This window comes from Choristoneura fumiferana, chromosome 2 (assembly GCF_025370935.1).
Source record: "Choristoneura fumiferana chromosome 2, NRCan_CFum_1, whole genome shotgun sequence".
In the NCBI taxonomy this organism is placed as follows: Eukaryota; Metazoa; Arthropoda; class Insecta; order Lepidoptera; family Tortricidae; genus Choristoneura; species Choristoneura fumiferana.
This window is the reverse complement of record NC_133473.1, coordinates 10,153,100-10,178,284: the sequence shown is the minus strand read 5'-3', so window position 1 is coordinate 10,178,284 and position 25,185 is coordinate 10,153,100. Positions and strand designations below refer to the sequence as shown.

The 25,185-nt window shown below is 36.9% G+C and overlaps 1 protein-coding gene and 1 long non-coding RNA gene across 4 annotated transcripts in view; one reads left to right on the top strand and one right to left on the bottom strand.

Moving 5' to 3' along the window:
• The window catches only part of rdgC (retinal degeneration C), a 106,651-nt gene that overhangs the window by 8,139 nt on the left and 73,327 nt on the right, over window positions 1-25,185 (bottom strand). For both annotated transcript variants that reach the window (XM_074107924.1, XM_074107929.1), the window contains exons 7-11: window positions 19,593-19,759; window positions 17,673-17,709; window positions 13,917-14,066; window positions 12,007-12,087; window positions 1,365-1,550 (exon numbers count right to left, since the gene is read on the bottom strand). In XM_074107924.1, coding sequence (XP_073964025.1) covers window positions 1,365-1,550; window positions 12,007-12,087; window positions 13,917-14,066; window positions 17,673-17,709; window positions 19,593-19,759 — 621 coding nt within the window. The remainder of the gene's footprint in view (window positions 1-1,364; window positions 1,551-12,006; window positions 12,088-13,916; window positions 14,067-17,672; window positions 17,710-19,592; window positions 19,760-25,185) is intronic.
• On the top strand, window positions 23,104-23,703 carry LOC141445507 (uncharacterized). Of its 2 annotated transcripts, none has more exons than XR_012453329.1 (3): window positions 23,104-23,139; window positions 23,225-23,284; window positions 23,358-23,500. It is a non-coding gene; the product is annotated as an uncharacterized lncRNA (long non-coding RNA). The 2 variants fall into 2 exon arrangements; XR_012453328.1 differs by lacking the exon at window positions 23,104-23,139 and adding an exon at window positions 23,565-23,703 and having other exon boundaries at window positions 23,159-23,284; window positions 23,358-23,443.

Sequence of the window (25,185 nt, the reverse complement as noted above, 5' to 3'; positions counted from 1 at the left end):
TAACCATGGGGTAGGGATATGGATATCCCATCCGAGAAAAGACCATTCTCAAAATCTCCGTGTACCTACAAATTAAATGGAATAGTTGTTAAAATGGAGATCTGTAGTCTTTCAGTGCCATATATACTCTTTCTTTTTTCATATTCAACAGAAATGTTGGTTGGCCGAATTGTATTTTGAAAGATGTTACTTAAAAAATCGATTCCAACAGAAACACGACAAAGGCTGGATGGAGTAAGTACCATCGATGAAACGGAACCGCGTAACCGATTTCTTTGGCAGATGTACGGACTAAAGGTGACTTTCCACCGGCGAAGCGAAACGAGGCGAGGATGGGCGGAAATCGGTATTAGTATTGGGATGTCTTCTGCGAGCTGGTGCGAGCCCGCACGATATCGCGCGTTTTGTATAGGAACTTCTCGCTCATCCTCATCTTGCCTCATCTCGCCTCGCCGGTGGAAAATCACCGTAAAAATGTGATTCAGTTTCTTCGACTGTAACTATAGTGGCGCTATTTAGAGGTAGTTATATGAAAAGCAGTAGTTCTTTAGATCAAATTCAAACTGATTATTCCGTAGGCATTATACATATATTTTGTTTTATAGCATAAAGAAGATTACCATTAGTAAATACTGACCCGTTCAGCTTTAATAAATATCGTGCCTTATTTGTATAAATTTTCGCTTTCTATGTGCGTTTTGGTGACTCAACTGCCGTGATGAATAATGGCGCCCAAAATGAACCCATTCGTCATTCCCGGATGCGACTTATTGAAGAAACTAGGTCAATCACATCTAAATATAAACTTAGAAGCAATGTAAACGAGCCGGCTGTGAGGCTAAGTTTACCTACAAACGTATCATTACTGCCTAAGTGGCGTAGGCATCTATCATTAGTAATATTCCCCGTTATCCATCATCCATATTTGGAGTCGTTCCAAAATGTGAAGGAGAGTTACCTATTATTTTATGAAATCCTTGAGGAAGTCAAGGCTAGTACGCACTTCATCTACTATCTTCACTTTCGGTGTAAAATTGATGATCCTAACACGTATAATTGGGATATTCATAGGTATGTGATGTGTAAACACGTCGCTTTGTTGAAACGATCTCATAGGTTTGTATGTATATAAAAGCTGGTGTTACATTCTATTCCCTTAATGGCTGCGACTAAAACATTTTCGGAACAAATTATTATGTATCTTAAAAAATATATATTGTAAAAACGAACCCCTATACTTATAAGTCAGATATCATAAATAATGTTATTAAGTTTTATGGCGTAAAATATGATCAGCAAGAACAGACGACTTTCTTTTATACTTTATAGATAGATTATAAACAAGTTCTATAATTTCGACTTACATTTCCATTGTGTAATATTTCGTATCCACCAGGCTTGCACTCGTGGCTTCGAACCAGGAAGCTCAGCTTGTTTTTCTGGAGAAAGGATGAAGTAACGTCGGGTCCGAAATACGTGCCAGCGCCTCGAAGGGCATTCGCCACGCAACCGCCTATGCATTGCGGGTCCGACCAGAGAATATCGAACACCTAGAAAACCAATGTCACGAGTTTAAATTAAGGAATAGTCAGTAGCTAACCACTCAAATTAGAAATTATATTTGCAAAACACCATATTGTGAACGATATGAGTTACAGATGGGCTTGAATAAAAATGTATTAGAATTGTCTTTTACGCCCTAAAATTAAAACTTTGATGAGCTATTTACAGCCTAAGCTCTCCCAATCTGAGAAAAGGCATGTGCCCATCAGTGGAAAGTGTATGGACCGGAAAGAGAGAGGCTGTGTATTACTCGTAGTACGTTCCCTTGTTGGTATCAGCCTATTTACTAACTACGTTATTTTGATATTCTCATTTCGTTTTGTTATAAAGGAAAAGCTTTCAAATGTTGATAATTACCCGACACACTAAATTGTGAATCATCGTACACGAATTTAAGGACGTAAAAGATTCAATCTGACAATTTATCGCTGACTAAGGCTATTATTCATCAGCGTCTATTCGAAGGAAAATTGTATTTTTAGGCCGAGGAGGTGTAGTAATGTAATTAATAGCAAGGGAAAAGGCTCCTTGTTAGTTAGGGACCCGTGTTCGTATTGAAAAATTTAAATGATCCGTGGATGTGTTGCTTGCCTAATGATTTGGAATTATTTATGGTACCTAGATAGGAGTTGACATGTTGAAAAGGTACTTTGCTATATTTTCCTTTCAAAAGTAAGTTTCTGAGAGTGATAACTATTCATTAATAAACAGAAAATAAATTACTTTGACATAATATTTCAGACTTTTACCTGTATAGTTCGAGGAGTATTAATAAGCTTAGTACTTATTCGTTATTAAAGCTCTATATTTAACTTATTTCTAACAACGTAGATCGCTCTGATATTAGATTCTTTTCATATAAAAAAACTAATAACCTCTACCACAAAAAAAGTTAGAAATCGCGTGACATAATGTTATAAGACTTTTCATTTGCAGCCGAGGCGGTCACATAACAGTGCAGCGGGTGTGAAAGGAAGGAATTTCCAATTTCCAGGAATAAGTGCGCACATCATGCCCTCCTGAAACTGACAGCAGTTTCATTACTGCTTTGTCGTTCCCTAGTAGTTTCATTGAAGCACTAGGTACAACGATTAAACTAAAAGAGTTCCCGCAATTTCCTTACGATCCAATCATCAGATCATAATTTAGTGCATATGGGATTTATTAATTGAAAGCATGCCTAGACGAACGCAAAAAAAAACAAATCTGTTCATAAATGACGGAGTTCTGAGGTAAAAAACATAAATGTATATATATACATATATATGTAAAAATTGATAACCTCATCCTTTTTTGAAGTCGGTTAAAAATGAAAACTGGCCAAGTGCGAGTCAGACTCGCGCACGGGACACTCGCGCAGGATTAGATATTTATATGTAAATTTGAAAAACAATAATCTTGCAACGGAAAATGCCATATACTACTATATAATATTTTGATACCCTCGTTTTTAGGGTTCCGTAGTCAACTAGGAATCCTTATAGTTTCGCCATGTCTGTCCGTCTAATTTTGCGGGAAATCAGCATAATCCCGGGGGATAGGGATAAACGAATTCTTCGCAGATGAAGTCGCGTGCAACAGCTAGGTAGTGCATAATTATTTATACTTTTTAGTTGTCTTTTATGGTGGAGTTTTATTGTCGGCGTTTTTTTTCGGGCATTTTCTTTTTATTTTTGCTTGCGTTTTTTTGTGTCGGGGGTTTTTTAAATTTTAATTTAAGTTTTTTATTTCATGTTTTTTTAAACTTTGGTAAGTATATTTTTTTAAAGTGTTACTAGTGTGTTGGATATCCCGGCTGCAGCATCAGCTCATCGTGTTGCCATCATTGCATTGTATAAAGAATCAAATACTGATCAAAAGAAATTAAACACGACATATCTGCTATTATTTTTTCAAGAGTATACTGGTGTGCTGGATATCCTGGCTGCAGCATCAGCTCGTCGTGTTGCCACCACTGCATTATATGTAGAATCAATTACTGATCAAAACGAATCCAAACACGATATATGTGCTATTTTTTTTTACAGTCTACTAGTGTGCTGGATATCCTGGCTGTAGCATCAGCTCATCCTGTTGCCACCATTGCATTGTATGTAGGATCATATACTGATCGAAACGAATCCAAACACGAGATATCTGCTATGGTTTTATCAAGAGTGTACCTACTAGTGTTCTGGATATTCTGGCTGCAGCATCAGGCCGAGAATACCATAATCTTGCATAGTTATATAACATACATGGGTGTTTCAAATTTTAGGTCCCAAATATGTTTGAAAGTAAAGTAAATACCCATTATGCGTCTAAAATTCCTACCGCAGCGAACAAAAGAGTTGATGATCTTGAAACGGCTGAACCGATTTTGATAAAACATGTCTAAGAACCATCGCTAGAAAACCTTATTTCAAATCGGTCCACCCGTTTAGGAGCTACGGTGTCACAAACAGACACACAGACACACATAGCGGTCAAACTTATAACACCCCTTTTTTTGCGTCGGGGGTTAAAAAGCAGCCTAAGGCACAGAATAGATAGTACAAGTTATAAAATATACCTAAACTCTGAAGTTCCGTACAGAATATGAAATCCTTAGAAAAATATTACTTGATTTTTTCGTAATGGCTACGAAACCCTGTGTCCGACACGCTCTTGGCCGATTTTTTGTATAAAATAATCTATTAAAAGATTATGTGTCATTATTGTGTGACTTTAGAAACTTTAGTTTTTTTACCTTTTTTTATAGTTATAGGTATTAGACATCAATATCAACTTGATAATTTCAACCGTTCCTGAGAAAACAGTGGTGACAGACTTATAAACTCACAGGCAGATAACAAATGAAGGGTTCCATTTTTTTCAATTTGAGGTACGAATTTGATATTCTTAGTATCAAGTATTTACGCTCCATTGCTTTAGCATCTAGAACCTACAGATAAAAGCAATCAATTCATCGATAATGTCACAAATCTAATCTATACTTGGACGATACGAGGATAAAATAATATTGTTTCCGCAGATAGGAAAAATTCTACCCTGGAATAAATATAATTTAAAGGAATGTCTCGCTATCCTAAAAGGTAACCTTATCTGGCCGCACTTACAATCGCGATAGTCAAAAGCTTTCATCCACATTATGTAGAAAAAAGGCAGTTGAAGCTTATATTCATAAGCGCCAAATATCTAAACAACAGTTCTATATGCAAATATAAAGCTGGGTCGGGAACCCATTTGTTCAGAGACAGTGACACCGCGGCGGGCGGTTCACCGCTGCGGCGCTCAATTCAGAACCGCTTCAGGGCTTGCCCACCCGCGACTACTTCTTGCTACCCTTACTACACTACAACGCCGAAAGAGACAGCGTACATAGTTAGGAACTCCAACAGGTCATTCAGGCAGTAATGAGTTCTAGCGTGACACACGATAAAATCTATTATTAACTTGGGCCGGTGTAATCTACAAACCGACAGCAGTATAATAACGTGACCAACCGAGGGTATATAATATAATCAGCGTGCTCGGTTCGCGACTATGACATTGATGGAGGTATAAGTACCAAGATGCTTCGAATCGACTTGAACCAGTATAAATAAGCTTTTCGATGCTGAAGCTGAATCGAAGGCAGGCCTTTAGGGACCAGAGGATGCGGGTTGTTCCAATAATGTATAGTGCTGAACTGAGAGGTCGTTGCTTCCCAAGTTTCAAATAGTACATGGATTCTATTCAAACGCGAATATATGTAGCGCATATAAATAAATAATAATAATAAATAAATATCATGGGACACTTCACACCAATTTACCTAAACCCAAACTAAGCAAAGCTTGTACCATGGATATACTAGGCAACAGATAAACATACTTAGATAGGGTAAATACATACTTAAATACATATTGAACATCCAAGCCCCGAGAGCAAACATTCGTATTATTCATACAAATATCTGCCCCGGCCGGGAATCGAACCCGGAACCTCAAGCTTCGTAGTCAGGTTCTCTAACCACATGGCCATCCGGTTTTATTCGAATGGATGGCAAACGAGCATGTGGGTCTCCTGATGGTAAGAGATCACCACCGCTCATAAACACCTGAAACACCAGGGGATAATAGGTAATACACAATTTTCACTGCGAGTACCAAGTTTGCCTATACCTAGTGCCATCCACGAAGACGTGAGACAAAATTAGACATTAATGTCATTGTAATAAGAACCACGGCACGCGTCATCGTGAATGACTGTACCTATAATTGAGTTCACATGCCACTTAACTTACGTTTATGATTTGACTAGCTTTTGTTCGCTTTTACACAATACTCCATAGTACAGTGGAACCTTTAGTCGAACCATTTGAGTCCCGGGTACTGCCTTTTCGCAACTTTTCATTTCGCAACTCTAAAACTGTAAATATTTCAGGATTTATTTAAGTGTCATTGTGTAGAACCATGGTAGAACCATTTTAGTTAGGTTAGATTAGTTTTATAAAAATCCTGAAATATTTACAGTTTCAAAAATATTTTATTTATTTATTTACATTATCATCACTTACAGTATCATTACAGGAGTTAAACCTAAGGCGATACAGAAGGCCCATATTAAACAGTTGGGAAATGAAAAGTTGCGAAATGAATCAGGTTGCCACACGTTTTTCGCCGAAACATTAGTAAACCTTTGAGTCCTGACCCACCGTTGAATTTTCTCTCAGTGTCATAATAAATTCCCTTGTTAAGCAATGCGATGAGATAATAAAAATCTTTGATCGTTCATCCACCATTACGTCTCATATTTCGTTTTCTAGAATTTTTTTACCGTACAACGGCAAAAACTACTAGACACTGGCAAAATTGTCCTCCGATGGACAGCGCCATATTTTTTTTAAAGAAACAACAACAACAACAAGCAATGCGATGTCACTATGACTTTTTTCTACGAAAAAGTTTCACAGTGGGTCACGATACAGTTGGTTCGAGTGTGCCTAATGAGATTTTCTCTTACAAACTTAAATGTCACGCATTATTCGATTCCATGGGATTTTAGAAAAAATCTTTAAAACTGCGGATAAATATGAACTGAAAAACCAGTTCACTAAGTTTCACATCTATGGGCATTTCTATCTAAAGGTAACGCGTATAAAATGCGAGCCCCAAATCGTTTGACATTTAGGTACTCCGCAAAAGACAGAGAAAAATGTTTTTTTTTTAAAGTACCCACCCCAAGGTACGAGTATAATTCATGACGGAGTAAATTACTAACTTTCTATTATTTCGTAGTATATGAAATAATTATGCAATTACATGTGTGTGTTTATTTGTGCGTTGAAATGTGTACGTCACTATGTATTCTTTTTAGGGTTCCGTAGTCAACTAGGAACCCTTATAGTTTCGCCATGTCTGTCCGTCTGTCTGTCTGTCTGTCAGTCCGCGGCTAAGCTCAGAGACCGTTAGTATTAGAAAACTGTAATTACGCATGAATATACCTACATATCAGTCACGCCGACAGTGGTAAAATAAAAAACAATAAAAAAAATTTTTAGGTTACCTTCCATCGACGTAAAGTGGGGGTGATTTTTTTTCTCGACTAACCCTATAGTGTGGGGTATCGTTGGATAGGTCTTTTGCCATTGGGGGGTTGCTAAGACGATTTTTCTATTCAGTGATCTGTTTGCAAAATATTTAACTTTAAAGTGCAAAGTTTCATGAAAATCGAGCGTCCCCCCCCCCTCTAAAATCCAAACTGTTGGGTGGAAAAATTTGAAAACATTCAGAATGGTAATAACTATATCAAATTTACAACAATAATTACAGCAGCTAAGATTGCTTGAGAATTATTCGTAGTTTAAGAGTAAATAGCAGCCTAAGGTATAAAATATACCTAAACTTGGAAGATTCCGTACACAATACTACTATTAATTGATTTTTTCGTAAGGGCTACGGAACCCTATCCTGGGCGTGTCCGACCTTGGCCGGTGTTTAGGGTTCCGGAGCCAAAATGGCAAAAACGGAACCCTTATAGTTTCGCCATGCCTGTCTGTCTGTCTGTCTGTCCGTCCGCGGATTTGCTCAGGGATTATCAATGCTAGAAAGCCGTGCACGGATATATATGGACTACTATGATTTTTTTTAATGTACCTTCCATAGGTGCAGGTGGTAGGACCTTGTGCAAGGTCCGCCCGGATTGCTACCACCATCTTGGTCGCTAATCCTGCCGTGAAGCAGCAGTGCTTGCACTGTTGTGTTTCGGCGTGGAGAGTAAGACAGCCGGTGAAATTACTGGCACGTGAGGTATCCCATCTTAGGCCTCTAGGTTGACAACGCGTATGCAATAGGTACCCCTGGTGTTGCAGATCTTTATTGGCGGTGGTGATCTCTTACCATCAGGAGACCCATTTGCTCGTTTGCCATCCAGTCAAATAATAAAAAAAATAAAAAAAATAAAAAAAATAAAAAAAAATAGGCGTAAAGTGGGGGAGATTTTTTTTTCTCATTCAACCCTATTCTGTGGGGTATCGTTGGATAGTTCTTTAAAAACCATTAGGGGTTTGCTAAGATGATTTTTCGAGCTAGTAGGTTACTACCTAGAAAAATATTTTCAAGGGTTTTGTAGTCGGTTCCATTTTTTGTTATTTTTAATTTTTTTGAAGTCGGTTTTATTTTTTTATTAAAAATTTTCTTTATTTCTCACTTCTCCTCCTCACCTCTCACTTCATTTTCTTTATTCTTCACTTAGTGAATCGTAGCCAAAGTACATCTCACAACGATTCCATAAAGCCCAAACACAGCTTAGTTCCGTTGTTTTATAACAGAGTTCCGTTGCCTACCTTCCGGCTTCAGCATCAGATCAGTTCGAAAAATCATTAACTTAAAGCTTCTTCTTACTCGCTTATCTAGGTATATTAATCATGATCGTTTATAGACGAGCGAGCATTACTTAGCTTTGATGAGTTCCATTGATCATCTACGGTCTTCTTCATCAGATCCAGGTTACCAATTGATACTTTCTGAATGTAAGCTGTATGCTCATCTTAATGCTAAAAATGCCAAAATCGCCATAGGTGTGCCTATAAAATTTGAGGTTTGCCCCCGATTTCCCTAGGATCCCATCGTCAGATCTTGATTTGGTGACAATGGGACCACCTCAGAAAAGTACCCTTTCGAATAAAAAAAGGATTTTGAAAATCGATCCACAATTGACTGAGTTATCGGCAAACATACATAAAAAAAAATACAAACATTGGAACATAGAACCTTCTCCTTTTTTGAAGTCGGTTAAAAATACGAAATCCTTAAAAAAATATTACTTACTTAATTTTTTCGTATGGCTACGGAACCCTATTTCGGGCGTGTCCGTGTCGTTAATGTTTACTTTGTTGTTGTATTATGAAATCATTTAAATTATTTAATTAGTGGATATCCGTACCCCCTCATCAAAACTTAGAGTTAACTTGGCAAAATCCTTACTCAGTGGCTAACTCGTGTCACAACATTATTTATTTCAGCGCCGTCTGTTAGTTTAGCAGGGTACTCTATAGTCATAGCACGTACTTGAAAACTTGAAGGTGCAAACTTAACTCAATCGAGTGTAGTGGCTACCTCCCCTTTTAAGGGTTGAATTTTTATAGCCTATAACCTGACCGGAGATATTCTCGACAGATTAGTAAAGTTTTCATCAAAATCCGTTGAGCCGTTCTCACGTGATGCGCAGTCAAATAAATGACAAACAGACAAAAATTCTAAAACTGTTGGAACGTGTTCTGTTATCGATTCTAAGTATATCTTCCATGTACAGACTTTCGACCCACTTCAGTTTTATTATATCGCACATCCTATAAAAAACTGCCATAACACAAAAAAGTGCAAATATTAACAAATGATACAAAATATCCACTCTTTTTAGGGTTCCGGAGCAAAAATCGCAAAAACGGAACCCTTATAGTTTCGTCAAGTCGGTATGTCTGTCTGTCTGTCCGTCCGTATGTCACACGCATTTTACTCGAAAACTACAAGATGTATATCAATGAAATTTCGGTCTTTTTTATAATATTAAAATATTATTTAAGTTAGCTAGTAGAATTATTCTTTAGTAGTATTTAGCTCTCAGGTATATGATTGTATTTTCTATAAGTTTATATTGTTAAATATTTTTTTTATTCTTACATTAATGATTACGAATATGAATCTATTCAATTATATTAAGGATTAATTCATTGTATTATGCATAGTCCAATTAGTTTTTAAATAGTTTTCATTTTTTAAACTGATGGCTCAATATGCAAGCATTTAAAAAATCACTTCATAAATAATAAAAGAAAACGCCAGTACATATGTCTTGTCAAAGCCGCTATTTAGTTTTGTAGTTATATTACAAAAATAAATATTTATAGGGGAGCACACCATACACGTAACAGAAATTGAAAAAAAAAATTAACTTGCATCAACGTGTGGCACATAGTTCGACAGTTCTTTTGAAAAAATAGTAAGGTTTCTTAAAAACTTTTTTGATTAAGTGAAGATTTCCGGAAATAATCGCTCCCAAAGTAGCAAAAATTGTGCCCCCCCCCCCCTCCTTCTATCTTGTAAACCGTTTGTCCAAAAAAATATGCAAAAATATAGAAAGGTAACGCTTAATAAATAGTTTCAACGAAAATTGGTTTCAACATGATCGGATATATACCGTTTGTGAGTTATTGCCGAAAAACTGCGCTTCTCAACAAAAGGACGCAAGTGCCGTGAAGATACGCTCTTTTTCTGGTAATAGATTTTAAGACTGTAGTAAGTATTTTAATTGTGCTATAACGCACATAATATTACTTGATTTTTTTCGTAATGGCTACGGAACCTTATCTTGGGCGTGTCCGACACCCTCCTGACCGGTTTTTATGATACGTCTCTTTTTGAGAGGACGTGCAATATATAAAAGATAATAATATTTCAAGTATGATTAGAATGGAAGAAAGAAACACGACAGATAAGTTACGATTTTTTTGATTAACTTTTTGAATCTTGATTAATCAAATTTGGAGTTTCGTATACGTTAAGCACCCAACCTGCTACACATACCTACCTCTAATTGCCTACTCTCGAAACCTTATCGTTAATGTCGTTATTGTTAAACATCAGCAAGCTTTTAAGTATAACACTCAGATGGAATAGCGTTGCGTTAAGTTTAATTAAACTGTGTGTTATTGTGGAACCAAGTGTTACCAGCTAAATATTTGAGGACTAAATTTGATAAAGTGATCACGCATACTTAAGGCGTCGCGGCTCGCGTCGGAGTGAGTGGTGCCGACTAGAGTGGGATTAGCTGAAATTGCTTTGAGCCGTAGAAAAGAGATAAGGTCATTCCATCTAACTCGATACTCAATAAACGGCTCAATGAAGTCTCGTGATAGAAAAATGTATGTGAGTGTTCCTCATGAGACAAACTAATTTCAACGAAATCGTATATAGGTAGGTAGGTACAATATTATCACATATAAATCAATTTTATAACTAAGTCCAACTTTAAGCCTTTCGGGGTAAATTGAGTTAGATCCCTAAGTTTAAACTAACTCAACCGTTTGCAATTTCCATTTATCAAGCCAATGTTAAGTTTCATAGAATCTAGATTCTCATCCTATTGACGGATAACGGAATTAGGACCCCAACCAACCAAACTGGTTTTAGCTTTAGCTAGAATAAAAATATTTGAAGTGTGTAACAGCTTTATCTCTAAAAGCTATTCCTGTTTACGGAGAGAAATACGAACATAATTTTATATTTAGCGATTCGCATTGATTCTCCCAATTACCTTTACTATTGTTACAAGTTTACAAATAATGTTGCTGTTGTTAATGTTACGAGACAAAGTTATCGACAGCTGGATCGTTGGTTAACTGTCAAACTCAAGTAGTTGAGCAGCTGGAACGAACATTTTCTTCACGTAATTGACATTTGGAAGCAGAAATAGCGGAGTCTGGCAGTACTAAAAAGTTGACGTATCTTAACGATTCCAACGTAAATTAAACTGTTGAGCAAGACAGCGCTGGAAAAGTTGAGCATGAAATTGTGTTAGTTTCCGACAATTTAAAAGAGCTTGCGTAACAAGCTTTACAGTGTGTTACAGAATATTGCACGAGTTGATTTGCACAGCTAACGAACTTGCACGTGGCAATCCAGTGAATTGAATTGCGACTGGTGGTGGTTTAGTCTTAACCGTCAGTAAAACTTTATTTGCACTTTCAACACAAGATTAAATTTCTTGGCTGTCTTAAGTTATTTTTTGTAAAGCACATCTTGTAGGTATATGGAACATCTTTATTACAGTTTCTTTGATAGTATAGATAGCACACTTAGTTGCTGTTTAATCTGTCACACGCAAGGAAACTAAATAGACAAAGTATCCACGTGAGGCAGCTGACAGATCAATACCACCAAAGCGAGCTGCTGAATAATAGATAGTGTATGAAAGCCTAACCTGTTTCCACTCCACTTTGTCTATGACCTCAGAGCCTGGTTGGGAGTTCTCAGTCACTGGCGGCCGGAGCAGCGATACGTACTAGAACAAAAATAATTCGTAGTGATTATTAAGCGAATGTCCAAATTCTGGAGATTTTCTTCTCTCAATGGAACTACATTATTAGTCTCAAAGAGAAAAGAAAAAAATGGAAGACATTCAAATGCTATTTTAAAATGTTAATTAGAACCACTTAGTTGGAATATTTTAAGTTAATAGTCTTGACAAAATTAGCACTCTACACTTTGTACAATAAAATTCTCTTGTCTGGGAGACGATTACTTTACAGCTAATACACTGGCAAAACTGTGAGCAAGTTTCTATAATTACTAATAAATAAGGCAAGCGGAACAATAGGAATAGGAAAGTTCGATTACGTCAGCCAGTTGCTCGACTTCAGTAGTTCATGGCAAATGACTAGTAAGAAAGTTGTACAAACAAAAATATTACGACATTTTCAGAAATATGTTTTAAATTCAACTATGCAGCGCTAATGAGTAAGTAGGTATTTTGTGATAAAACTGTTACAATAATTGCGAGTACAAATCGTTGAAACATAATCCCTTTGAAATAGGTAAACACAAATAATTTCATTATAAACACTAAAAGCTAGATATATAATTACAGAGTGTATACAGCCATACTATACATTATAGACAGTGGCGTTAAGCTTACGTCAAAAATAATTATCGCTTCAATTACTCTGCCGCTATCAAAATTGAGAGTACTGCTTTCAATCAGTAGTTGTATGGGTTGGTCGCTCTCGCTAAATACACAAAGGTCGGCACTACCTATACACAGTTGTAAGCGCGAGGCCGCAAAAGTGTCCTGTAACTCAAGTAACACGGTGTGGGTCGTGTTTTGATACAGATCTTAAATAACATCCGTCCTTTGCCGAATGCTCTATATGCCAGACGAGCGTAATGCTTGTACGTGACATGAAATTCTCTAATATGATTCATCATTATTTTTCATTATCTTCCTTCTGTACCCAAATTGATGTGTCTTGATTTATAATTTCTTTATCTTTAAAAAAAAAACTTACTAATTAAGATACCTGACACTGAAGTCAGATCGTGAAACCCTATTAGACTAACATACGAGTAAACCGTGCAAAGCTTTATACTATCGGTCAGTAAATTCTGACAAAGTGGGTTTATGAACTGTGAAATTAATCCTAAAAGCACCTGGTTTAATTTCCTCCGTTCGTGTTTAGCTGCGTAAACCGTTTGTACACGCTTTGTGGCACTCTAGTTAAAACAAATGAAGCGTTATTCCTATGCTAATTTTATTCAAATTGGTATGGAAAATTTTCGCGGTAAGTAGGTATATTAGAAAGTTTTATGGGAATGGGAAATTTGCTCATTTAGTTCGCGCAATATGATTTCAGTTTTCATCTTAATCACTAAACATCTTTGCAATTCGATGTAATGGGGAATGTCTGAAAAATGTAGAAACGCTTGAAACCTTTTATATCAATAGCAATAACCTTTCTAATTATCAGAAAAAAATATCAGATTTTTAAGTACTTACCATCAATTAATTTAAAAAAATTAAAGAGTTTTCTTTACCGCCAAATTACGACGGTCCGGTCGGTTACGGGTGTTTTTTTTTTTTTTTTTATGGCCCGCACGGTTTGTGCACTGTGGCCCGGGGTAAAAACGGGGAGTTCCATAGTCCAGAATAAAAAACATTAAAAAAGAATTTATGTGTCTTTGACTCGATCGTTTTGACAAGTGACACTCTTTACCGGGCCGAATAATACTGACATTGAAATACCGACCCTGCTTTTCATGTACACGCCCATAGAAACTGACAAAAGTCTGAAACAAACAAACAAGTCTGAAAAAAGTGCTGAAATGTTACCTAACCTTATCCCTTTCGAGGCTACGAATCATGTCCAGGTCGGTGGTGTCCGAGATCCCGCCGTGTACGACGAACACTCGGTTGTTGATGATGGTGCCAAGAGGTAGCCAACGGTACACGCCTTCGATTAGTTTCAGGAGCCGCTCTGCGTTGTGCTGCATACAAATAAATATTTTTTTGTTTAAAAATGTATTTTAATACCAGTATTTTTTGTTAACTCTACTTGCATTCTTATCCCAATGCCATTAATTATTGAGTAGTTTCCCTACTGCGGAGACGATTCTAACCAGACTAAAAGACTTCCACTACCAGATTACTTTATTGTCACCAAACCTACATAAATGTACAAAATTTCACGTCAATCTGTCGCCTGTGTGGGAATTGCGTTTCAAGCCCTTTAATCTGAGAGGAGGCCTGTGCTCAATAAATCGTACAAATTTGTAGGCCGTAGATAACACGAGATAAATGTTTATTGCTGAGGGCGGCTATCGGTTACAGACTTTAATTCGGTTGTCAAACGAAGCTTGAAGTTGTATGCATGTCATCTGTAACCACTTGTAATGAGAACTTTGCGGACTACTAACGAACTGCATTTATGAAATACCTAAGGTGATTGATTACGCGAACAAAATAGATGAGCGAACTTTTGTGTTATCTTTTTATAGTTTACTAGCTGTTGCCCGCGACTCCGTCCGCGGAGAAGTATGAAAACTAGTTTACGTCCTATTCTCAGACCTACCGAATATATCTACATTTTTTTTACAAAAATCGGTCGAGCCGTTTCGGAGGAGTTTGGTTACAAACACTATGACACGGGAAATTTACATATTAGATAAAAATTTTGTTTTACATTATCCTAACTAATATCACCTCCTCACGCTTAAACCAATGAACTGATTTAGATACATTTTGATATGGAGATGTTTAATAAATTGCATAATTCCCGCGGGATAGTGATAAACGATTTCTTAGCAGACGGAAACGCGGTCAAAAGCTTTAGTTAATAAATTAAAGTGGTTTAATCTTTCTACGCCAATACATTACTCACCGTCACTGACAATGCTTTCGATCACTTAATTGCAATTTAATGGACAGAATGTAAAATCTAATGTGGATAGGTAAAAATTCGTTCCGGATAAAGACTTTTTTTACTAGCCTCTGGTAATATCCCACTGCTGGACAAAGGCCTCTCTCTCCCTTGGATTTCGAACTCGCCCCGTCTGCATGTATCTAATAGGTAACGTACCTACCTATGTCTGGCCAGTCGCTGGAAAACGCGTCCAGGTCAAAATTGGCGAACTTAAAAATTCTAAAGCTATTAGATAATTAAAATGAAAATAAACAAAAACAGAAGACATTTTTCGTAAACTGTATCATCATCATCATTTCAGCCGAAAGACGGCCACTGCTGGACATAGGCCTCCGCCAAGGCTCTCCACTCAGACCGGTCTTGTGCTTTCCGCATTCTAAACTAAAACGGTAAACTGTATAAAAATAAGTAAATAAATTAACCATGTCATTATTTGTACGTGTAATGTAAGTAAATGTTCAAGTGCGATGGTAATAACTATTGTAGCTTGTGTTCTATTTAACGTTATCGCTGCAGCAATATACTTTTTGCAGCTGCTATTACCAATCTACAAATGGACTGGTTTCCAGAACTGCGCGTAAATGTGATTCTATTTTACAATGTAGGTACTTTGACTGGAGTGAGTGCGAAAATAAAGGAGCATTCGTTAAACTTTACTGCAGTCATCAATAGCAACTCATGTCACGGATTCGTGCTTCAGCTTTATGTGGCCATTGTAAAAAGTGAACATTCGAGAGCACTTAAAGCACCCCTCGGATGGGTGATGCTTCGCTTGGGGCGCTCAAAAATGCTTTAAAAATAGATAAATTTAAGAAAACGATCTGCAAGTAAAGTAAAAATATAAACCAAATGTACAAACATCAATCGAAACAAACGATAAACTAAATTTGAGAGAAATTTCAGCTGCAATTAGTGATCCTTTTAACGATGATAATGGAAATCGAAATGTAATAACTGTATGAGAGCGTTGAACAAGTGGCAATCGCAATTCAGATTCAACTTCATGAATATGTAGATATTGTATAATAAACAATATGCGTGTACATTAATAAAATGTTTGTTTGGTCATTAAATGTTATTTATCTACACTGCAGTGTTTCCATTATAATATTTATCAAGCCATCATAGTAAAACACTGTTGTATAAATATATGTGGACATCTAGGGACATCTCTATGATTTAAAATGGGTTGATAATTTCTCTTAAGTACCTATTGATAATTAAACAGTTTTTTTAACAGAAATATTTTCGTATTGTTTTATCTATTTTTTATTTATGTATACATCCATTTTGTTTTATTTATTTAAATCATATCAGTGCCTAAAAGTAGACTCCATCTGTCACTTTTCCAATTCCCAGACGACCATGACTAGTAGTCTGTCTACAACATCATTTCAATTCAATTCAATTTATTTATTTTCAGACAACTTGGCCCATACTTACAATAAAAACCTTACAGGCTAACATACATAATCAAAAGTCACAAGATAGATTACAATAAATGAATAAAAATTACAATTAAATAATAAAAAAGAAATTAAAATCAAATCAAAATTACAAATTAAATTACAGTTAAAATAACTATATCCACTTTGGTACAATTAATTTATAAGTCGGAGTATAGCCATAGACCATGGCGCTACATAACGCAAGTAACACATAAGTGTTGCTTTGACAGAGTCTCGGTACAGAGCAATGAAGCACGGGAGCGGGCTTGAGACAGACGCTTCCCCGAGGAACTGTCTTACGTTTTGTACTGTCCATTAATTAAGAGAACACTCCTAGGTGTTTTCCTCTGCATATAGTATATACCTGACTGTCTCCTTCAAAGCGAAAATCGCACTTTCAGTTGCCAGTCCGGGCCGAAAACCGAACTGCGCATCGTGCAGGTATACATACCTGTCCAACTGTTTGCTAATAAGACCATCAAGCACCTTCGCTGTCACTGTCACCAGGCCAGTGATATTGGCCTATAATTGTTCCTATCTGATACATCACAGGTTTTATTTTTAATAATTGGTACCACTATGGTCTTCATCAGGTCTGAAGGCCAATTTGAATGACTTATACAAAAACTAAACAACATACTAAGCACACGCGGTAAGTGTACACCCGCATGTTGGAAGTGCACGATGCTGAGTCCGTCATGTCCCGGTGATTTACCACGACTCATATTTTTGATAATACTTTCCACTTCTCTACTCGTAAAATATACTAATTTGTCTGACTCCCGCTGTTCAGCATCCAGCACCTCCCCACGCGACCCCGTGTTTACCTGTCTGTCAACAATCGGTATGGCTTGGACCCTAAAATGTCGCATAAAAATGTTAGCAATGCTGGTTGTGTCACTGACCCCTTCTATATTTGCCGGTATGCTAGATTTTGAGCCCAGACTCAGTACTTCTCAGTACTTTTTCAGAATTTTATATTTTTTTTATCTTTCTGCTGTTTTGCGATAATGTCTCGTCATCACATCGTACTAAAACTTAATGTTTTTCCAACACAAATAAAAGAACCGTCAAAATAAATCAGATATCTCTGTAAATTTACTATAAATATTAGTGTTTGTAAAAATTATTTACTTCTGAAATTTGTTCCACTTGTACGATTACGATTACATACACATAACATAGGTAGTTTTACGCTCAGTAGGAAGGTACTCATTACTCACCCGATATTTTTGATGAACTTCTTTTATGAAACCGTACCTGAGAAATACACAACATTATAGATTGTTTATATTTGTCCTGTAATAGAAAATACCCATTAATCCTATTACGATGTTATTGTATGAGTCATACAAAAAGATTATGACTTAGAAAGTTAATAGTGTGTCTATCAAAATATTTTGTTATTGTGAGTTCCTAAGACAATAAGAAGTTAAAATTACATGAGATTAAGTACCACTTTCTTCGTAACTGGCAGATTCTTGTATGGTTTTTTGTTCTTGTTTCATCCGTTTTCTACTGTTTGCTGTCGTGTTTAGTTGGTGTCGTAGGTACTCTACGCTCAATAGTAGATTGTAAAACTCGAGCATAAAAACGAGCCATTTCACCCAAGACGTTCATATAGCCACCCGAGCCGGTACGGCGAGGGTGGATAGACACGTCGAGGGGAAAGATGGGTTTAATGCTCGAGTTTTACACTCTGCTTTTCACTTCGATGGCGAGGAAATGAAATAGCAACAGTGAAAACAATTGTTCACTTACTATACATGTACCTTTTATTGTTCACGCATTACTATTATTATTATATTTTTTAGTTTTATTGATCTATTTTAATTGATTTGATTGATTTTTTGTATTATATAAATTAAAATTATTAAAAATATATATGTAGGAACTTCTTTGTTTGTGGCTATTTACGCCTTGGACGTAGATTTTACTTTATGCACTAGACCATAAAAAGTTATTTTATGTCGCCTAGATCCAGCATAAACACGAACTTTACGAGCATGACAAGTGAAAATCTTATTGCGGCTTCCCTTAACTCAATTGTTATTATTGTTTAATCGTAGCTCCATTAAGTTACCTTAATTAAAGCGACTCATGTTATATTGCACTATGTAGGCCGCATTTTCATTTGGATAACACTTAAACATAAATGAAAGAAAGGGGCAAGTTTGCGATTTTGAATTAAAAGAGTTTGTCAAGTTAACTTATGCAATGCTCGAGACACAAGATTAAGTATGTGTAATAAATTATTATACTAAATTTAAACTTTTCTCAAAATCATAGTAGGTATTATTTTATTACGACTTAATGAGCATAATGAGTGATGTTCAAAAAATAGGACCACTTTAATCAGTAGCTAACCATTTAAACCACTGGCTCGAAAAATATTCGTTGTAATGCAAAAATTATCCCTACAATAATATGTCGTGTATTATGGGATTCCTTTGTTTCCCATACATTTTTTGTTCCGAATTTCGATGGTCAGAAATTGATATCCATATAATTTATAAACATAAACATCACTAGTCATAATTTTTGTTCAGTATAATGCTTTTTAGCTCTAATATTAATGGCATATAATATTAAATTCTATAATCACAAAAGTCATGTTCATTTTCAGTTCATTTAACTACGACTATAGACAATAGGTGTTTTAGACAATATATTTGTGCGAGCGAGCGAAGCGAGCGAGCATTACGGTTCGGAGCAGTAGCGACTCTGATAGGTTATTTTTTTATAGCAGCCCGGATAATATTGCTTCACAAATAATTTTTGATCCTCGATGTTCCTATAAAAATTGTTTATTATGAACTTTGATTATTATGCATACAACTACAGTTAGGTAGTTAAAATATTATCTTTTTCATTTTTCTGATAAATAATTGAATTAATTCTTATAATTATTATGAGTGTTTTTTATTGAATTTAAAGTTAAATGTTTTGACTAACTTATCAGGTGACTATCAATCATTATGACCTGCGAAAAAGACCTTACAACAATTATTATAAACGAGTTTATTGCCTTTAATATTATGGAATGGCGTACTATATGGACATCGAATGTTTTGACCAACCAATTTTATGACTTAGCAATGCCTTAGTAAATTAATGTATTGTGTATTATAAAGGAGCCTCACCTCGAATTCATAATTAGATCTTCATGATTCCCGCGGTTCAGGTAAACCCCTCCAGGGAAGGCCAGCATACAAGCCAGCAGTAGGAGAAACACTTCCAAACCCTTCTTGCCTCGGTCCACGAAGTCCCCGTTGAATATGTATGGGTTCTCAGGCGACGGCAGACCATTCTGCGTAATGGAATTCATAAAGTTTAAAAACTATCAACAAGCTGAATTGTAAATTTGATTAAAAGTTCATCAATAGGTACTCCTTAATAATCCAATAAATATTTATCGTTGGGTACTGTGTTAAGAACGCTTAGATTATTGAATGAATTTGATATTACGGTTGTCCCAACGAAAAACAACAAGGGAGATCTGCGAAAAACTGCGTAAAAAAAGATTTTTGAAGTTTGTTATTCGAGCTATGAGAGGCATCTGGATGCCATTTTCAATTGTCGTACAAGATGATCTGGTTTTATGTGTAGTAAAATAAGTAGCCAAGTGCGAGTCGGATTCTCAAACGAAGCCACCGTACATTTTTTTTTGTATGTGGACCTCCTTGAATTTTCAGCTTTATTTTTTTCTTATAACATCCACAGTAGGTAACTAGGTAATACAAACTGCGTGAAAATTTGAAATTCTTCCCATGATTGAAACGATACAGCCCTGTGTCATATGAAACGACGGATGCACAGACGGTCAAACGGAACCCTCAAAAAGATTTACCAAATAGGTAATTTATATTACAGCTTTTCCCCGCCCAGACAAGAAATGACGCGATACCGGCTACCCACTGCCACAGATTTACAGCCTCCGCGATAAGACAAAACAAAGGATGAGTGCGAGCCGCCCAGCGCCGAGAAATGTTACGACCGGTAGACACAGAAGTTTTTTTTTATTTACTGGCAAAGTTTTCAGTCACGTTTTGTAAGGTAACACAATGAAACTCACTAAAGTGGGTTAGCAATTAAGGTGTTAGAAGTCTGATCTAGTCTTGCTTAAAACTAAGTTACACCGTGTAACTTAAGTTGGTGATGAAACGTGGAACTCTAAAATGCGTTAGTTAATTAACTTAGCCTGAATAACCTACGTTCCCGTACTAAGTACGTAGTTTTTAAATTTTTACTTAATTATGAACATACACTTAGGTACAGCGTCCATAGTAATGTAGTCGAATTTTAAAGTCAATTCGTCTAGTGAAAAAGCACTCTCTGTATAACGAAATTAAACAGTTTTAAAGTTAATAAAATGTAACAGTCCCTTTGCTGTAGTCGAGTAGCTTTCATTTAATGCCTAGTAAAAGCAACAACGTTGCAAGAAACTAGATACTGTTACCTAGAAAAGCTACGTCGAAAACTAGCGAACTAGTGGAAATTGAAAGTCATCTTAGGGTTACCGAGCAGGTGTGGGCATTTAAGACGTCATTAGCTAGTAATTAATTTATCTTGAGGGCAATTATCCTGTCGCCTAGCAGGTCGCTGCGTGAGAGCAATCAGCGTTTTGCGAATCCTTAGATCTGCAGCGTCGTCCGTGGCCAAGGACGCTTACGCAATGTGTCGGCAAATCGATACCTACCGCTGCGTTACGCAATCACTCCTGACAGGCTCGATGCGTGTTACCCTATCGAATGACATGACAACTGTCTCACGTAATAGGGTAAAGGTTCAAATCACCGGTCCGAACTCAAAGCTTTCTACTAATGATATATACTGTTTGGAAAATCGACACAGCGTAGACGGGATAGTCCTATTGTAGTATTTAGTGGCAGTCTACGCTACGCCCTAGTAAAATGTTAAGTAAGGGTACTCTTCACAGAAGTGTTACATTGTCAATCAAAGGTAACGGTAATTTTTTTCACTAGTTTTCACCGTTATTTATAATTATACTATCATATGAAATTTTCACAGAAAAAAATTGTGGTCTGATTAAAATACGTGGACTTGAACGAAATTCTTATATGTACATTGCGACGATTAAATCAGAAAAAATAAAGCAGCAACTTTATTAAAACATTTAACTTACAAAAAGCCGCTTGCACAAGTACTAGACCTCTTAATGAGAAACTCTCATGAGTTATACCTGTTTAATTATATTATAAATTTATAATGTAACAAGTGGAGCTGTCGTTTAGCTCAAATTTGGGGTCTGCAGAAAATCAGCGTTGTTGCACCCACTGTGTAGCAACACATGCTGAGTGGAGACCCTTTTTCGGTGACAATTGGTGTCATCACCATACAATTTATTGTGATTTTGCTTGTATAGTAATATATTATTGATTTTTGTGTTTGGTGGTGGTACTGTTGGGACCGTTAATAAATCATTTTTCTTTCTTTATTTCTTTCTTATTAACCTAATTCGATTGATGATAAGGTGGTCTCGATAACAGTTGATATTGGGCGACTGAAAGCAAATCCCTGAGGATATGTCCCTCTGAGCGATACGGCCAGTCGGATGCCCCACAACTTTAAGATTGCAGAGTCAGTTATCTGTCTGAAAGTTATAGTAATTGCGCGACGAATATTGCGTTATCTCCAGCCTGTCAGCGCACGACAACCGGAAGAAAGCACCTTAATGAAGAGGGTGGAGCAAAAAACTTCAAAGAAGTCGAAGAAAACAAAAAAAAACATTATTTATAGAAAAAGCTCGAGAAGGGAACTAGGTATGTTTTAGATATTTAATGGGATACATATTCTTTTAATAGTAATGATAAATTTATTTCAACTAATATCACTAAGGCATCAAAATGAAAACGGGTCAACAGCGTGTTGCACGCAAATGTTACGGTTCCGTAGTCGCCCCTACAACTTTGTCCGTATGCACCACGGATAACATGCATAATCAAAGCCCTTTTTTGTTCTTTTAGAAACCAATAAAAGAACGTTAATTTAATATCCAATAAACCATTCTTATTCTTATTCTAATATGGCTAGGAATCAATTACACGTTTCTCTTAACGAGGAGCTCAAGAGATCTCAGAATGATTTATAGGTAATACTAGCTTTTGCCCGCAACTTCGTCCGCGCAGAATAGTAACTTTGGGAAGTATTTGTTGTTGTTTCTTTAAAAAAATATGGCTCTGTCCATCGGAGGACAATTTTGCCAGTGTCTAGTAGTTTTTGCCGTTGTACGGTAAAAAATTCTAGAAAACGAAATATGAGAGGTAATGGTGGATGAACGATGACAGCGCGAATCTGGGAAGTATTTAATTTATTTAGGTTATGTAAGGTTGTCATTTTGACAGGTGACAGCAAGAGTTTTCAAGTCAATGTTTTTTCTGCCCATCTTATAATTCGGCGTTTTTTCATTTGACTTAAGGACATTTAAATAAATCTCCGTTTGTGTAGATCGTTTGCAGGAATATGGATTAAATAATTATTTTCTCTTAAGGGTTGGTTTTGGAAATTAAAAATTTGGATTTTGACTCTAGTGATGTCCTTCAAAATAAAACCGTACATGGAAATAGTGACAGCTCTACGAGCATGAGGCCGCGTTTTGGGTGAACAGCCATTTTGATTGATGGTTGAAGAGTGGTTGTGTTCCTAAGTGGGAATTATTTTCTGTTTTTGGTGAGTTCCTCTTGATGGACCTGGTAAAGGCGTCGGAATACGCTGTCAGCGTTTCTCTTTACTTATTTTTCATTTTTGTTTTCAGTGGGGTATTGTGGTGTGTGTGACGTGGAGCGACTCACGTAGTGTCTTCCGGAATTCAGTGGTATGTGGACAAACCACTGGAGCCCTGCCTTCCCTTTGGGTCGACAACGCTAATCCTCGATCTTTGCTTGTAGATCGCTGTGGTGTCCAAAGTCTTGCGCCTTCGTGGAGTAGACAGCGTGACCCAGGCGGCGCTAAGCAAGTCTGCATTTCCTCCACGGTGCGTGCTTAACTAATTTCCAAATTTCATGGTGGTCTGTCAACCAGGCTGAGCGAGCTGGTCCCTTTTGGTCCTTGAGGGACCCCACTGGAGTCATTTCTAACCCATGATCCCTCCACAGGAGGTGCTAAGACACGGGTTGAAGTGTGGTTGTTGTGGCTTCGTGTAGAAGTGTTTCAAGGAGCCCTGGCGGCTGTGGAGCTGGTTGGCCTGCCCAGCGTGGTTTACTGTCGGTGGTGCTGGGACGTCGAGCACGAGGCGGCGTCCTAGAGTGGCCCACAGTGGCCTGCAGCCAGGTTTGGTAGCTTCGGCGCCGAGGTATAGGAGTTACCTTTATTTAGATTATACAGATAGTTAAGGAATCACAAATCACTTGCCAATTGCATTCACGACTCTTAGTTTTCATAAGGAAGTAGGATTTTAATTATACACAGTGTTTGTATGGTTGATGGGAGCGGGATAATTGTGAGTATCTTTCAGTGGGGGCACACTTAAAACGTCACCTTTTCACGTACACGCCAGCGCCTCTGGCGACAAATGATAGCACTAAAATTGACAATGTGTCAAACGTGGACTTGAAAAATTCAGTCTGTCCGCCATCTTTCGCTGTATTGGCTGTCTGGCTTTCGCGGATGATTTTTGTTTTATCTGTTTTTTGCTGTTTTCTTAAAGTTGTATTACATTGCTCCGCTTGGTGACAAGTGAAGTGACCACCATAAACTCGTTTGCTTTCCGGCCTCGCGATGTAATGCAACTGCGCAATTTTTTACAGGTCTAAACTGGCTTTTAGACGTTAAGCTTGTTGTGTGCGTGCATGTACATGTGTGTGTTATGTCAGATTTAGTTCTTCAGCTAGCTACCAGAAAGCGCTTGTTATACATGCAAATTGACCATAGAGTTGCCACTCTTTTCTATATTGGTACTAATACTCTTTGGTATCTTTAGAAATAAACATCTTGTTGCACCAAAACCTTGGTTTAATTCCTCACCTGCAGCGACCCGCTACCCTGTGTAGAAATTTCATTACAGTTACCTATTCTGCCAATATTAGTACATAGAAACTTCTACGGTTTACCGAAAATAACCTATTTTAATACATTGCTATAAATATAAACTATTTTTTTTTTGTTCTTCCATCCATCCATCCGATGTTCTTTGGTAAAACATAAATATTTTGCGGGTATGGTAGGGTAACATTTTAGCAATACGACGTGTATTCTACCCTGCCAACACAAAAGGACTAATTCTTCATAGTGAACCCTTGACACCTTACGTTACGTCCTTTATTGTAAGTTAGGAGGGTAGGATTATAAGACGGCATTTGTACTAAGCATAGCTACACATATTTCCGATAAATATACTTAAAGTAAATTTGTTTGGAATTCCTTACGAACTTTCATCCCCATATTTTCAAGTAAAAAGGTCGAAATTGGAAAGCGCCGGATTAAATGTTTTTTAGGATTCCCTACCTCAAAAGGAAAAAATGGAACCCTAATAGGATCACTTTGCTGTCGGTCCGTCCGTCTGTCTGTCAAGACCCTTTATCTCGTAAACGCGCGGAGTATGGGTATCGAGTTGAAATTAAAACCCTAAACTCAGGTCAATAGTCCCGAAAGCTGTGAAAAAATCAAATTTCTAAGTAAAGGCAATCAAAAGCTACATTCATTAAAAAGGTCTATTCTATCTCTGAACCAAATTTCATCAAAATCGATTTCAGCGGTTTAAGGCGTAAAAGCGTAACA